This window comes from Notechis scutatus, chromosome 2, assembly GCF_049901735.1.
Source record: "Notechis scutatus isolate UNSWTSFEM ecotype Mainland chromosome 2, rNotScu1.2, whole genome shotgun sequence".
NCBI lineage: Eukaryota > Metazoa > Chordata > Lepidosauria > Squamata > Elapidae > Notechis > Notechis scutatus.
The window spans coordinates 145,725,227-145,742,035 of record NC_142010.1 but is presented as its reverse complement, the minus strand read 5'-3'; the positions used below and the strand labels follow the sequence as shown (position 1 = coordinate 145,742,035).

Genomic DNA, 16,809 nt, shown 5'->3' with positions numbered 1-16,809 from the left:
TCATAAAAATTATATTATAGCAAGTGGGCATCAAATTCTGGACGTAGCCCAAAACTCCCACTTGACCATCATTGCCTAACATTGATTCTTAGTGCAAGTCTTTTTACCTGCAGCCACAATATTGTTCATGCTAAGCTTAGCCCTGGTGATCCCAGGTAACAAGGCTTATGATGGGCTGTCTGCTAAAATAAAGCCAGGTCATGGCACACACTTGAAAGCAAACCAGGAAGCCTGTAATTGTGGAGTCTGTCTGGCAAGAACAAAAACTGCTTATCCACAGGAAATATGCATGTGTAAAGCTTGTAACGATTCTGGGTAGTTAGAAAGTAAAAATGGTGAATGATAAAAGTTACAAAGAGTTAGGCGTCTTGCAGACCTCAGCTAGAAGTTAGGAATAGAGATGGCCTGGAGCAAAGAGAATGTGTATTAGATACCTCCTGGAGTATTCCTTAGCCAAGGAATAAGGAATACTAAGTATTCCTTAGCCAAGGCTAAGGAATAGGGATGGATAGAGACCAATAGAACAAATTGTTAGATCATTACTAAAATGTTTATTAGATGATATTTCTTATTATCTCACCTTGTCCCGCCTTCTCCTTTAGTGAAAATGTATAAATCTTGTTTCTTGGCATTTTGGCCAGGAGCCCTTTTCCTTGGAGTACTTCAATAAAAAGGCAATCAGAAAACCTGCACCTGGTGCCTGGCGTCCTTCATTGGCTTCGGCACCAGGCTCAGACCCGAACTGGAGACATCACTGCCTCCTCCTTTGCTTAGCCTTTCACATCTTAGAAAAAAGATGGAGACACTGAACTGCCCCAAGGACTGATTCCAATCCCCCTCATCCTGTTTATGGACAGAATACAAGTAGTCCTTGACTTACAACAGCTCATTTGTCCGTGATTGTTCGAAGTTACGACGCCACTGAAAAAAGTGACTTATGACCGTGTTTCACACTTAAGACCTTTGCAGCATCCCCATTGTCACGTGATTAAAATCCGGACTCTTGGCAACGGATTCATCTTTATGATGGTAGCAGTGTCTCAGGGTCATGTGATTCCCCTTTTGCGACCTTCTGACAAGCAAAGTCAATGGGGAAACCAGATTCACTTAACAACTATATTCCGAATTGAATGCCTGCAGTGATTCACTTCACAACTGTGGCAAGAAAGGTCATAAAATGGGGCAAAACTCACTTAACGAATGTCTCACTTAGCCACAGAAATTTGGAGCTCAATTGTAGTCATAAGTCGAGGACTATCTGTAATTGCCAGGGGAAAGGAAGGGAAATCTCACTTTATCCATCACCTGGCCATCACTTCCTCCAAACAAGAGGTCTGGTTCGACCAGAAGAGGAATTAGTACTTTAGGTATTCTCAGATGGCAAGATCTACAAACATTATTTTTGTTCTAGCTGCTCCTTATATGTGAATCAGATCCTGCTGGCAATTATGGTGAAAGAAAAGGGAACAAAGCGTGGTGAGGAGAAATGAAGCTGCAGGAGCAGCTATACTTGTATTCTCAGAGCGTTGACAAAGCTTAACCATTATGTTGACCTCAACCTAGATTCAGTCCTCACATTGGGCTGTGTTTTGAGCATTATATTAATTATCCCATGGTTGCTTTTCTCATTAGAGCTCACAAGAGAGGTGTGCCACAGGTCCTGTTTCTCAAAGAATTATGCTTGGCAGCCTGAGGAATTGGGCCTTCTCTGCTCTGGTGCCCATTTTATAGAACATTCTCCCCTCTGAAGTGAGGACAGATCCATCTTTCTTACTTTCTGGACTTCATCAGGTCTGGCAATCTTAGGGGACTGGTGACATCTTGAGATCCTATATTGCTGACTGAATCCCTCCTCCCCTCCCCCCTCCCTCTGTTCCACATGGCTGTGTTGGAGATGTTTATCATTTTACTGGGGATTTTTTTTGCATACAACAGTGCAAGTCACTTCTTGTGAAATGGGCAGCCATATAAATTTGATCATTAAATGCAAGCAAGCAAGCAAGCTTAAGTCTTCCACAACTTAGCTGCTATAATCCAGGCAACCAGTACATGGCAACAAAAAGGTGGGTCCCTGGATTTTGTATCTTAGACATGGTAGCCATAGGAAAGCTACCCCAAGTCAGGATACAGATTGTGATTAACCTGCTGCAACTTGAGTCAAAATACAGTACAAGTCAACGTGTCATACAAACCAGATAAGACAGCAAACAAGTATATTAGCAGACATTTGAAGAGGATGCTCCATGCTGGTATTAGGTAAACTGCTCCAAACTCAGTTGCAGAAAATATGACTTCAGCAACAGAGTTGTCAATTCCTGGAATGCACTACCTGTGCATTCCAGGCATTTCTGTGGTTTCTTCCTCAAACCCCCAAAACTTTAACCTTAGACTGTCTACTGTTGACCTCACTCCATTCCTAAGAGGTCTGTAAGGGGCGTGCATAAGCGCATCAACATATCTACCGTTCTTGTCCTAATGTCACCTTTTCTTTGTGCCCATTTCATGTAATCATAATCATGTTTTGATTATATCTGTTATCTAATACATGCTTGACAAAAAAATAAATGTCTCTTACCATCTATCTCAGTAAGGTAAATAGAGGAAGGATCCGAGATCAGGAGTGGCAGAGACACAGCTATGAAGACTAGGAGCAAGCAGGCTGTCTTGTAGTCTTCCTCAGGGGACGAGCTGTCTATCAGGGAGACAAAAAGGATGACGTACACCAAGAGATTTCAGAAATAAGTCTGATTTATGTTAGCAGTTTCCTTTCTAGGTCGGCTGCTCAGAAGGCTTGTCCCCCACCAAAAAGTGGGGAAAAGGAAGGGAGAATTTAAAAAAAAAATATGATTCTGACAGGCCAATAAATTAACTGATGGAGGGAGCTGGCTAGCTGAAAAGAACTGACACTGCTCGGCTCCACTTCAATCAACACGTGTGCATCATAAATAAATAAATAAAAAGAAGGCTCTACTAGAATAATGGGTGGTGGGATAGAGGACAAGAAAGGAGAGGAGGAAAAAAAAACCCATAAGTTCTACACATCTCATTAGTGTTCTTTTGACTGAGGGGGAGACCAATGTGCCTCTCTGGTGCAGATTATGTATTTGTAAGCATGTATATGCAGGAGGAAAGAGAAAGCTGATTTGACTCAGTTCATAATACAAAATGAATATCAACATTGCCCTCTTCAGGCCCCATTAATCCCTGATAGGCCACCATATTATACAAAGTGATGCCGGGAAGCCTCAGGGAAAAAGAGACTGGGTTCACAGGCCCTGCTTTAATGTGGATTGTGCTTTTTGACACAATATGTACATTTATTTATTTTATTTATTTATTTGATTTGCCAATTGTTTACAAGATAATAAGTATAAATGTATACATAGTTGTGAATACATGAAGTGGGTACATATAAGAAAAATAAAAGAATAAGAGAAACAATAGGACAGGGACGGTAGGCACGTTGGTGCGCTTATGCACGCCCCCTACAGACCTCTTAGGAAAGGGTGAGGTCAATAGTAGACAGTCTAAGGTTAAAGTTTTTGGGGTTTGGGAAGAAACTACAGAGTCGGGTAGAGTATTCCAGACATTGACCACTCTATTGCTGAAGTCGTATTTCCTGCAATCAAGTTTGGTGCGGTTTACTTTGAGTTTGTATCTATTGTGTGCTCTTGTGTTGTTATGGTTGAAGCTGAAGTATTCATTGACAGGTAGGACATTGCAATGTATGATTTTATATACCATGCTTAAGTCAGACCGAAGACAGGCGTAATTCAAGGTTTTCAAGTTCTAGAATTTCAAGTCTGGTGGCATAAGGTATTCTACAACAGTAGAGGAGTGGAGAACTCTTCTTGTGAAATATTTCTGGACTTTCTCAATTGTGCTAATATCAGATACGTAGTGTGGGTTCCAGACTGATGAACTGTATTCGGTATTGGTCTAGCAAATGTTTTGTATGCTCTGGTTAGTAGTGTGATATTACCAGAGAAAAAGCTACGTAGGATTAGGTTAACAACTCTTAATGCCTTTTTGGCTATGTAGTTGCAGTGGGCTCTAGCACTTAGATCATTAGAGGTGAGTATTCCAAGGTCCTTTACAGAGCTTGAGTCATCAACAAGATCTTGACTATTCAGCTTGTATTTTATTTTCTGATTTTTTTGCCAATATGTAAGACAGAGCATTTATTTGTTGAGATTTGAAGTTGCCATTTGTTTGACCACTCTGATACATAGTCAAGATCTTTTTGTAGGGTAGCAGTATTGTCTGTGGTATTGAACAGCTTTACATCATCAGCGAAGAGAACGCAATTGCTCTTAATATGATCACAGAGGTCGTTTATGTAGAGTATGAAGAGAGTTGGTCCTAGAACACTGCCTTGGGGAACACCACTATTGACAGGTACTGGATTTGATAGTACGCTCCCGATTTTGACCATTTGTTGTCTGTTTGACAGGAATGCTTCTATCCAGTTATTCAGTTGTCCAGAGATACCATAGGATTTTATTTTTAGGAGTAGTTTGTCGTGTACCACTGAATCAAAGGCTTTACAGAAGTCTATGTAGATTGCATCTATTGCTTTGCCCTGGTCGAGTTGTGTCGTCCATATGTTTTTGCAGTGTAAGAGTTGCAGATTACAGGATAGTTTTTCTGAAACCAAATTGTTTATTGGAGAGTAGGTTATTTGTCTCTAAGTGAAGGATGATGGATTGGTTAATAATTGATTCCATGACTTTACAGGTGACGCAGCATAAGGAGATTGGCCTGTAATTTTCAACTAGGCTTGGGTCTCCCTTTTTGAAGATGGGGATGACTGTGGCTTGTGACCATAGGTTAGGCAAGGAGCTGGTTCTGAAAGATTTTTCAAAGATTATGCTTAGAGGTTTGGCTATGGCAGTGGATAGCTTTCTTAAGAAGTAGGCACATATTCCATCCGGTCCAATAGATAGAGATGGTTTTAGGTTGCGTGGTGCTTTTTCAACATTGTCTTCTGTGAAATCGATATGTATTAGATCATTGTTGTTATCTGTGAGTACGGCTAGGAAATACTGGGCATGATCCATTGCTGTTTACAAATACTGAGCGAAGAATGTGTTAAAGATGTTGGCTTTAATGGTGTCGTCGTTGCAGTCTTTACCATCAGGTCCTATCAAGGGAGGGATGGACCTTGAGTCTTTTAGTTTGTTGTTTACAAAATTGTAAAAAGCACGGTGGAATTGGTGCTTAGAAGGTTTTCCTCTTGTTTAATGTGATAATTGGTGCATTCGGTCTTTATCTGGTGGCATAAATTTTTGTATCGGTTTTTGAAATTGGCAGCGTGACCAGATTTGTTTTTCCGCCAGAGTGATCTCTTTTGGATTGAAGTTTCCTTATTGATATGGGTAATCTGCTTTTTTGTTTTGTTTTGGGAGTTGTTGTTGGTACATATAGTTTGATGACTCTTTTGACTTCAAGTAAAAATATGTTGTAATGGTCTTCAACAGTATTGCATCCAGTGAATAGAGATTGCCAATCAAGGGATGAGAGATCGTTGTGTATAAGATCATAGTTGCCTTTTTGAAGTTACAATTGGGAATTACATCATTGTGGTGATTTTTGTGTGGACGCATGTTGAGACAAAAGTCAATCATATTGTGGTCGCTACTGGAAAAGGGTTCTTTAGTTTGTATTCCGTAAATTAAATTCAAACTATTGCAGAAGATGAGATCGAGGCAGTTGTTTAGTCTAGTGTTGTTGGTTACTAGTTGTTCCAGTCCCAGATTTGTAGTAGCATTGTAGAAGGTTGTGTGTATGATTTCAGTTGTACAATCATTTAGGGTCCAGTCAATATGAGGTAGATTGAAATCACCAAGAAAGATAAAAGGGTATGGGCAGGATGCAGCCCATGTTAGTAATGTATTTAGCTTGTTTACATGTTCGATGTCATAATCAGGTGCTCTGTAACATAGTAAGAATCGAATTGTGATATTTAAGGATAGTTCACATCCACTCATTTGAAATCCTCAGGGTTTTTTTTTTTTTTTCTTATTGCCTGTTTAACAAACCATAATGTAATCCAAGCATGTCATGGCACTATATATGTTGTGTGTGTGTGGGGGGATTTCTTACACAATTGGCTTGGGAACAGAATTATTGTGGCAGGAAGAGATGGCTTCAGCTGAATGGTGTCACACAACTATGGTTTCTCAAGCCAGCAGGAAGAGGAAGGAAGGAAGCTTGCAGGGAGTTTACCTCAGGCAAAAGCCAGATGCATAACAAACTACAACAAAGTCAGTTCCAGCTTGAAGCTAGCATGGCAGACACCAGAGAAATAATAACTCGCTTAGTTAATATAAATACTATACGGCTCAGAAAAAAGGAAAATATTCAAGATAATTAGGATTGTAAGAAGATGGCAGATCTTTGAAACAGATTCTTTACTTCCTCATGCAGAGAAGAAACACATAAGCAAGCACAGCATCAGATATTGCCCTTAGTTAAACCCTTTCCGAGAACCGTATTAGGCATTATCCTTACACAAAATGTCATTTTCTGAGAAAGGGTCACAAAATTGCACGCAATTTTCAAATTACTCTTCAGAACTTTTCAGGGAGAAAAAAAATGACAAAGAAAAGAAAGAGGGACATAGGAAAAGTGACCGGCGCTTAAGCCATGAAGTCTGCATTTAATTTCCAGCCTTGAGATGGACTGGAAAGAAGCCCACAGACTTTCAAATTAGGTTCAGTCAGGTATTGAGGCAGTTTGGGATTTTATTAGGGACTCTCCTAAAAGATAGAGGGAAGATAAGCTAATACAATCCAGGGTTGTATAAAAAGAGGCATAGGATCAAGATCATGTGAAATATTAGTATCGCTTTATAAAACCCTAGTAAGACCACACCTGGAATATTGCAACCAATTTTGGTCACCATACTATAAAAAAGATATTGAGACCTTGAAAAATGTTCAGGGAAGAGAAAGTAAGATGATCAAAGGCCTGGAGACTAAAATATATGAAGAACGGCTGCAAGATTTGGGCTTGACTCGTCTAAAGAAAAGAAGAATTAGGGGCAACATGATAGCAGTATTCCAGTGTTTGAGGGGCTGCCACGAAGAAGATTATTCTACAAAGCACCAGAGGATAGAACAAGAAACAATGGTTGGAAACTAACCAAAGAGAGAAGCAACTTGGAATTAAGGAGAAACTTCCTAACAGAGAGGACAATTAACCCATTGGACTAGCTTGCCTTCAGAAATTGTGGGCACTCCATCACTGGAGGATTTTAAGAAGAGACTAGACAGCCACTTATCTGAAATAGTATAGGTTCTCCTGCTTGAACAGGGGATGGACTAGAAGACCTCCAAGACCTCCAGCTCTATTCTATTCTATTCTATTCTATTCTATTCTATTCTATTCTATTCTATTCTATTCTATTCTATTCTTTCTGTTCTGTTCTGTTCTGTTCTGTTCTGTTCTGTTCTATTCTATTCTATTCTATTCTATTCTATTCTATTCTATTCTATTCTATTCTATTCTATTCTATTCTATTCTATTCTATTCTATTCTAGTGAAGAAAACACAAACAGAAGCAGTAGAATGCAACTTCCGAGATCTGCAAGTGGACATCGCCCACCGCCCAGAGGCTACCATACAAGGACAAACCATGCACTACAAAGTTTGTTTGGAAGTGGGAGAAACTTTGAATGTAATTTACCAGACTCCTTGCATGGATTGCCCCTGCAACTATGTGGGACAGACAGCTAACCACTGTCTGACCACTGTCTGAATATGAGTGAGCTGTTAAAAGAGGAGACCCTAAATCATTGGTAGCCTCACACTGCAATGAACAAGGACATGCATTCAGCTTTGCAGCTACTAGATTGTTGGGTGAACAGGAACAAAACTAGCCAGAGAACTGATTGCAGCCTGGGAAATGGGTCCCTTGTCAGTCAACAGGAGTGCTGATTTACCACCAGTTAGGAGTCGAGGGCATATTGGCACAAGGATACAACAATCAATGATTTAATAGTCAGCCATCAATACCCTAATTAAGAACTAAAATATACACACAACCAGGCACCATATAAACACAGCCCAGTGCATATATTTTGGAGAGAGAGAAGGTCCCTGAGGATCGGCTCCAGCAGAATCCCGAAAGCTTGGAAAAATAAACCTATAGTTCTGGTGACTGACTCAGATTAGATCCGGCAATGTTATCCTGGGATGTGTACATTTATCTTCATTTGCAAAACACAAACTGTAGTAAATTTTCATTTTTGAAATTCTAAACTAAGAGAGTTATAGAACAGGGATCAGGAAAACCTTCCATCGGACTGTCAAAATGAAGGACAGAACAAGGCGATTGCCAGAAGCTGGCTTAGATGCAGTAAAGAGGGGCATAATTACTGTCTTTGGGGCCACTGATAGAATGGTAGGAGGACTGTAGTTTTTCTTACTTTCGTGATATGAGCAGCAGTCTTTTTGTGGAGAAAGCAGGATTTATGGGCACACCAACAAGCTGCTGGGACTCTGATCCTTTTTCCCTCGCTACCAGTTGAGCTGCATCTTGCGTTCGCAAGATGGAAGATGGAATGGAATATTCTTTATTGACCAGGTGTGATTAGAAATACAAGGAATTTGTCTCTGGTGCATAAGCTCTCAGTGTACATGCAAGCAACAAAGTGATAAGTCATAGATCATAAATCATAAGATACAATCATAAATCATAAGATACAAACAAGTGATAAATAGCAATAACACTTAGACTTATACCATTTCATAGTGCTTTACAGCTCAATAATCTGGGTCCTCATTCTACCAACCTTGGTGTCATGCCCCTGGTGGAGACTGACTCTGAGGGAGAGGAGGAACAGCTGACAGGGAGTGGAAGTGTGGCCCTGGGGGTTGTGGAGGAGGCTGGGGAAGGGCAGAGGCCCGCTGAGCAGTCAGAAGAGGACCCAGGCCATCCCTTCTCCATCCTAGGGCAAGCAGGGAGAGAGGATAAGGGAGAGACCTGGTCTACTCGGGAGAAGAGGGCCTTGATTTTCTTCATGGGCTGCAGCTTTGACAACTGAATAAGAGGACGGACATGTGTATGGGCGAACGCTGGAAACAAAGTGTGGCAATATCTCTAGTTTATGGTTCCTCTCTGAGTTTGGCGTCCTTCCCAGTGTGTGTTATCTGTGGATGTCCTCCAGCCCTTATCTTGCCTGGTTTGTGTTGCTTTTTTTTCTTTTTCTTGTAACTGTTTGTGTGGGAGTTTTTTGTCTTCCGTCAAGAATATTCGGAGCTTGGAAGCAAAGTGAAGGAATAAAAGGGGCTGTTTTCTATGTCTATGTTTGTTTTGTATCCCACCCTGGGTCATCACACTTGGAAGGGTAGAAGATTGAGTCAACTTTGAGCCGGACAGAATTGAACTCCTGGCAGTTAGCAGAATTAACCTGCAATGCTGCATTCTAACCACTATGCCACTATGGCTGTTATGATCCTATTGGTATCATAAGGAAGGAAGGAAAGATAAGAAGATGATATACTATTTCTTCTCTTGTTATATAATAATATAATATAATACTGTATATATATAATGTTTTTGTTATAAGCAAAATAAGCAGATCACAGGTTTTTCTCTGTGAAGATCAAAGATGCTGCTGTTCAACTCTGACCCATGTTGCAGCAAAGGAAGATGAAAAAAAAGACTGCTGGTCATAGTTAATCAGTTGATCAAAAAAGAATGCACTTCCACAGGAATTGTAGTTACTTATTGTAGCAATCTAGTGCCTTGAATTATTCAAGGTGTGCAAATGACAACTCTACTCTGATCCCATCTGCCCAGATTATCTAGGCTTTGAAAATAGGAAATAAGAGAGAAGAAAATAAATATTTTTTTAAAAAAATATGTGCTCTGAATGTCTAATATCAATTAAATATATTAGTGCCCCCACCCCCACCAATTAGGCGTGAAGCCAGCTTGGGCCAGTAACTTTTTCTCAGGCTTAGGAAGGAGGCCATGGAAAATCATAAGGGACTTATCCAGGCAGTCTCCAAGAATTGGGCATGATTGAATGGAAGACAAAAAAATCTCTAAATAAGAGATTGCATACATCTCACCCACAGAGATGTTCAGAACCCATAAATACTGTTTATTACACATACTAGACTGCCCCTGCCAACTGAGAAAGGCACAGTTAAAAATGCAGGATGACTGCATTTTCTTCGCTAGGATCTGGCAGTTGGCCTTTTCAGTACAAACAAACCAGCAATGGCATCCAAGCAGTGACAGCTCCTGGAGACAAGAGATGAAATATTTTTGCCGAGTCGATGCTCAGCTTGGAAAGATTCCCTAAAAGAGGATCTTTTCCCAGTGCTAGATGGTATAGGATCTTTCTGTTATCGTTTGGGCTAGTTTCCAGGTAGGGGATCTTTCCCAGCTATCCTATCTGGAAACTTGCCTAGATGATACAGGAAGGCATGCTGCAGCCCTACACTTTTATCTTAATGGGGCAAGCCAGTTAGTAAGCTGTATCCTTACCTTTCTTCAGGTTGGAGAGTGCAGAGACCAGGGCTGGGTCGATGTCACAGGTGAGTCCTGCAGCTGTGGCCAGTTCAAAGATGCTCAAAGTCACCTAAAGGAATGGCAGAACCAGAACTTATGAGAGGGACAGAATTGCTGCTGGACTTTGTCCCTTTTCTCTTTCTTATAACGTTCCCTGTCAACAGGGTAGATCTGGTCTACACTGAATTAAGCAAACAACATGGTAGAATTCCAGACTGTATTACCTCAGACTGCAAATGGGCCATATTATTTTCCTGTTGTTAGAAAGAAAGCAATGAATTTTCCTGTGCTGCTAGAAAGAAAGCAACATAACTCCTCATAATTCAAACAAAAATGAAAAGTTCACGTATCTTCACCCTCCAGTGGTAGTTTTTACAAAAAGAGTACAGATTCACACTTTTTTATAAAATCAAAATGTGGTTTATTTGTTTTGGGTGTAAGCTGAAACCATAGTAAAACTGAACCTGATATAAAGCAATGTGTGATCTTCTTACTCAAAGGAAATTAAAAAAACGAGAACTTCTAATTTTCCCTCAGAAATTCGCTATTTCATTTCCATTTCATGCTATTAAGCTTCATCATTATAATAAATGTACACATGTGCAAAGCTTATATTTGACACTCAGCCATTTTCTACACATTATAACTCTGGCTGTAGGAAACACAGAGACTCATGATGTAATGACATTACATCACAAATGGAGATTTGATCGGCATCACTATTTGGCTTTTTGTCACTCAGAAACCACTTCTCCTCGCACCAAGATGAAAAGGAAATATTGGATAATTCAGCATTGTTTTGTCCACAGTTAACCTAGACAGGACGCAAGACAGGTTGCCTCTACTTTTCCATCCTTGTTAGTCTTTTGTCTCAGTAATATTTGCATATTCAGAAACAAAACCAATGAAGCAAAGCAAAAAAAAAAAAAAAAAAAGCAAAACCAGAGATATTCAGAGTAATTGCTAAGGCAGACCTAAAATAAAATGTCATGTAGGTAAGTGCTGTTTTCATTGTAAAAATATAACAACAGATGCTTGCAAGTCTGAGTGTGCTCCCTCCCACCCTTTATCTTTTGGAGAATTGTGGAAGGTCTCATTTGAGGCATTTACTCAGGTTACATTCCTGACCTGGATCTAGTCCTCTTTTGTTGTCTTGATCCTCCCCGTCCCTCAAGGCCATTCTTTCTGCCCTCCTACACTTTGTATCCTGGCTGACTCGCTATGCTTACGCATCACACTTGCAACCAGACAATAGAAACAGAGAGGGAAAGAGCAGGTTTGGAATGCAAGGGAGGCTTGGGAGGCAATTGTGGAGTCCAAGAGAGCCGACTGTCACCTAGCAATGTCTTAATGGCCAATGTCAAATGATGGGGAAGCTCCAAGATGCTCAGACCATTTCCCAAAACAAATTGACTATAATTGAATTGCTGGATAACGAACAGTGGGTGTCCCGGGGGGGGGGGGAAGAGGGATTTTATCTATGCTGCTTTGCATGCAGAAACTTCAGAACTGGCTTTGGGTCTTCTGTACCTATATGGAACCATCAGTATACTCTTGACAAAATAATGTCCCAGGAGTTTCTTTTGCTGCATTTGCCATAGGGACTGTTGACACTTTGCATGTAGCCGTATGATACCCATTACACACACACAGCTCTCTAAATGGGGATGAAGTCCTGAAGGAATCTGGAAGAGATGCAGTTTTTAGTTTGAATTTTAATGTAGATTCATTAGTATATTAATTCTCCCAAATATAAGACTATGACTATCCAGTCCATTTCTTTGACAAAGTGACAAAATTAGTGGACCAGAAAAATGCTGTGAATATAATTTACTCGGTCTTCAGTAAGGCATTTGGTAAAGTAGATCACAACTTACTATTTGATAAAATAGAAAAATGTGGGTTAGATAGCATCACCACTCATTGGATTCATAACTGGCTGACCAACTGCACTCAATGTGCAGTCTTCAATGCATCTACATGGAGGGAGATAAGCAGTAAGGTTCTCCAAGGTTCCGTCTTAGGCCCAGTACTCTTCAATCTCTTCATCAATGATTTAGATGAGGGGATGGGAACTCAGAAAATCTGCAAACAACACCAAGCTGGCAGGAACAGCTAACACTTAAGAAGATAGGTTTAGGATACAGGGGGATCTTCACAAGCTTGAACAATGGGTGCTATCTAACAAGATGAAATGCAATGGTGAAAAAAGTAAGGTTCTACATTTAGACAAGAAAGACCAAATCTATGGGTATAGTATAGGCGGTACCTGGCTCAATAGTAGTAACTGTTGAGTGGGATCTTGGCATCCTAGTGGACAATCACATAAATATAAGCCCACAATGTGCTGCAGTTGCTAAAAAGGCCAACACAGTCCTGGGATGCATTAATAGAGGGATAGAATCAATAATGTCACTTTATAATGCCTTGTTTTAGACCACACTTGGAATGCTGCATCCAGTTTGGGTTGCCATGATGTAAAAAAGATGTGGAGACTCTAGAAAGAGTGCAGAGAAGAGCAACAAAGATGATTAGGGGACTGGAAGCTAAAACATATAAAGAGTGGTTGCTGGAATTGGGTATGTCTAATTTAATGAAAAGAAGGACTAGGGGTGACATGATAGAAGTGTTCCAGTATCTAAGGGGCTGCCACAAAGAAGAGGGAGTCAGCCTATTCTCCAAAGTGTCTGAAGGTAGGAATGGAAGAAAACTAATTAAAGGTGAGAAGCAACCTAGAACTAAGGAGAAATTTCCTGACAGAACAATCAATCACTGGAACAACTTGTCTCCAGAAGCTGTGAATGCTCCAACACTGGAAGTTTTTAAGAAGAAATTAGACAACCTGAAATAATATAGGGTTGCCTGCCTGAGAAGGGAATTGAACCTCCAAGGTCCCATCCAACTCTGTTATTCATTACTTTGCACTGTAGATAACCTATGAAAGGCAAATAATGTGTTTCTGCTTTCTTACTGCCCATGTTGCCTCCCTACTGCACAAACACAAGATCGAGTGGGAAGAGGAAGCAAAATACATCTGGTTAATTCAGGATCAGTGACAAAAGAAACAATTTCCCCCATTAGATTTGCTCAGGCAAGATCTTGCCCCTCTAGGATGCTACTTCAGTTGCCTGTGTCTCAATCTTCCCTGAACTTAGTGTGTCTACAACTACTGCCAAATGCAATTTATTTTCTCTGAGGATGGTCCTTCAGGCATATAGGCTGCCTGCCTGCTCCCCTGTCTTGTGGCAAGGCCACTTTGCATTCCTGCTGCTCCGTCACTGAAATGGGGCCACTAACTCTCTAAATCAGAGGTCTCATTCTCGTGGCCCGCGGGCCAATTGCGGCCCGCAGGACGATATCCTGTGGCCCCCACCGTGATATGAACGTATAATATTAGTGTATTGTTAGGGTTTGAGGATTAACCCCTAGCAGAGTATTGCAGCAGTAGTCAAGCCAGGAAGCCAAAGGAGAGCGGAAGGGCCCCAGAGTATACACACACTGAACACAAACACTGTTTGTAGTTTAAATAGTTTTTAATCCAGTTAGAGTTTAAGCATTGTCATTCAGTCCATTAAGTCATTCACAGTATTTCCATCCAGTAAGACTCACTAGTATAGTCCAAGTTAAGAGTCCTTGCAATATCTTTATCAGCCGATAAAGATATCTTCTCCTCCTCCGGTTTCACTCTCCAGAGAAACAAACGCTGGATATTCAGCAAACAGTAGCAAACAATAACAGTTCAGTCACAGGCACTCACAGTCAGTAATCACAGTTAGTCGCAGCAGCACACAGTAACAGTTACAGCCAGCAGTAACAGTAACCCACAGTAAGCTTTCCAGCTTCTAATGCTTCCTTATATTGTAACTTCTAACCGCACCCTTAATCGGTATTGCCTGCTGCATTGTGCTTAAAGTGATAAGCACTTAAACCATGATATCTAAGTTTTATATATTTATTCACCCAAACCATATTTGGTATCAATGTTATACCTAACATACTCCCCTTTTGGGTGAAATAAATATATAATACCTTTACAATCTTATCCCATATTTTTCACAACTCTCCTGGTGCTTATTGGCACCTTGGGCTTTAGTAAAATTATCAGCTAAATTGTTCTCCGACATACAGTACTCTAGCTGAATCATCTTACTTCTTACAGATTGTCTCACATTTAGGTATCTTAGATCTGTATGCTTGCTCCTTGTTTTTACTCCAATATTTGTGGCCATTTGAATTGCTGCCTGATTATCTTCATGTATAATTATAGGATAATCTACAGTTATACCTATATCAATTAACATTTGTTTATACATTATTAATTCTGTACATAACAATGATAAACAGGAGAATTCTGCCTCCATAGTAGACAAACTTATATGCTGTTGTCTTATTGACTTCCAGCCTATTAATGTCTTACCCAGCATTATGGCTGTTCCTGAAGTCGACTTTCTAGTGTCTCTTTCTGATGCAAAGCTAGCATCTGCATAAGCACACAAAATTAAATCACCCTTTGGTTCTAAATACAATGAATAATTCATTGTCTTTTTAAGATATCTTAATATCCTCTTAGCTGCAATCCAGTGTCTTTCACATGGTGCAGAATTGAATCTAGCCAACTGATTCACGCAGTACGATATATCTGGTCTAGACCAATTACTAATATAACTCAAACTACCAATTAAAGATTGATAAATCACCTTATCAAACTCAGGGCTTTGTACATCAGTGTTGCTAAACTCCTGACTCATTGGAGTCTTAGCTGGCTTACAAAGCTCCATCTTGTAATCTTTTAGTAATTTGCTTATCTTATCTTCCTGAGATATCTTATAACCTTTCCGTGTTTTCTTTATATTTAAACCGAGATACTTCTTTATCTCCCCTAATTGCTTGATCTTTATTCTCTTTCCTAATGATGCTATTATTTTATTTGTTTCATCATTAGTTTCAGTAATCAAAGCAATATCATCTGTGAATAGTAATAATAATGATACTTTCCCATTTGTCTCCCTCTTAAACAGACATGGATCGGCTAAACCAGCTTTAAATCCTATATTGTCTAGTTCCTTTACAATATACTGGTTCCATTCATAGCCTGATTGTTTAAGACCATATAGACTTTTCTTTAACAACCAACAATCATTATTATCCTTACTTTCACTTTTAATACCAACAGGTTTATTCATATAAATAATATGTTTTAATGGGGCGTGCAAGTAAGCAGTTTCCACATCTAGATGGTTAACTATATAGTTTTTACTAGCTGCCCACACTAAAGCTGCCCTCAAGGTTGCTGCCTTAAGACTAGGTGCAAACACCTCATCGTAATCATTAGCATTCTGCCTAAAACCTTGGGCTACTAACCTTGCCTTATGGATTAAATTACCATCTTTATCTGTTTTTACCTTAAATATCCATTTGCAGCCAATGGATTTCTTTCCTGCAGGTAATTTGGCATTTTCATACACCTTCATATCTCTTAATGAATTCAGTTCCTTATTCATTGCTGCATACCATTTTTCTTTTTCCTTATTAGGATACTTTTTAATTTCTTCAACAGAATTAGGAACTTGATTAATCTGGCACACTGTGTTAGCCTGGTACCTATCAGGCGGTCTAGATACACGTGTAGTTCTTCTGGGAATTACAGGGCTTACAGGAGGACTTTGTTGAACTACTACCTGTTCATCTTCCTCATCCTGTTCAGCTATTGAATCTGTTTCTTCCTTTATGGGCACTATTTCATCCTGTATTTTTCTCTTTACTTTATTTTTAAAGTTACAGGGATAACTAATGGGATTTCTATAGGATTCAATAATTACCTCTTTATTGGCATCCTGTTCTAATTTCTCCCATCCTTCATGTTCTAGAAATTGGGCACTAGCACTACATAACACTTTAGATGTGCCTTTCTCCCAAAATCTATATGCCCTATGGTTTGCCTGATAACCAACGAAGAAAAATCTTTTAGCTCTATGTTGCCCTTTTTTCCTGAGTTGTGCAGGAATATGCACCCATGCTGGTGCACCAAATGTGTGCAGGTAACTTAGATCAGGTTTCCTGCCATGCCACCTGGTGAATGGTATTTCACCTGTTGTTGTATTAACAACGTTGTTCAATATGTTATTAGCACACATTGTAGCCTCCCCCCACAAAGAATCAGGTAACCCAGAATCATTTAACATTGTTCTAACCATTGCCTGTAGTGTTTGGCCTCTTCTTTCAATAAAAGCATTATGTTCTGGCCTGTATGGAGCAGACTTCTTATGCTCTATTCCAGCTAC

General features: G+C 39.9%; 1 protein-coding gene across 2 annotated transcripts in view; it reads right to left on the bottom strand.

The window, feature by feature from the left end:
* NCKAP1L (NCK associated protein 1 like) overlaps positions 1–16,809 on the bottom strand; it is a 123,563-nt gene that overhangs the window by 14,216 nt on the left and 92,538 nt on the right. For both annotated transcript variants that reach the window (XM_087956525.1, XM_087956524.1), the window contains exons 27-28: positions 10,505–10,598; positions 2,576–2,692 (exon numbers count right to left, since the gene is read on the bottom strand). In XM_087956525.1, the coding sequence (XP_087812651.1) occupies positions 2,576–2,692; positions 10,505–10,598 (211 nt within the window). The remainder of the gene's footprint in view (positions 1–2,575; positions 2,693–10,504; positions 10,599–16,809) is intronic.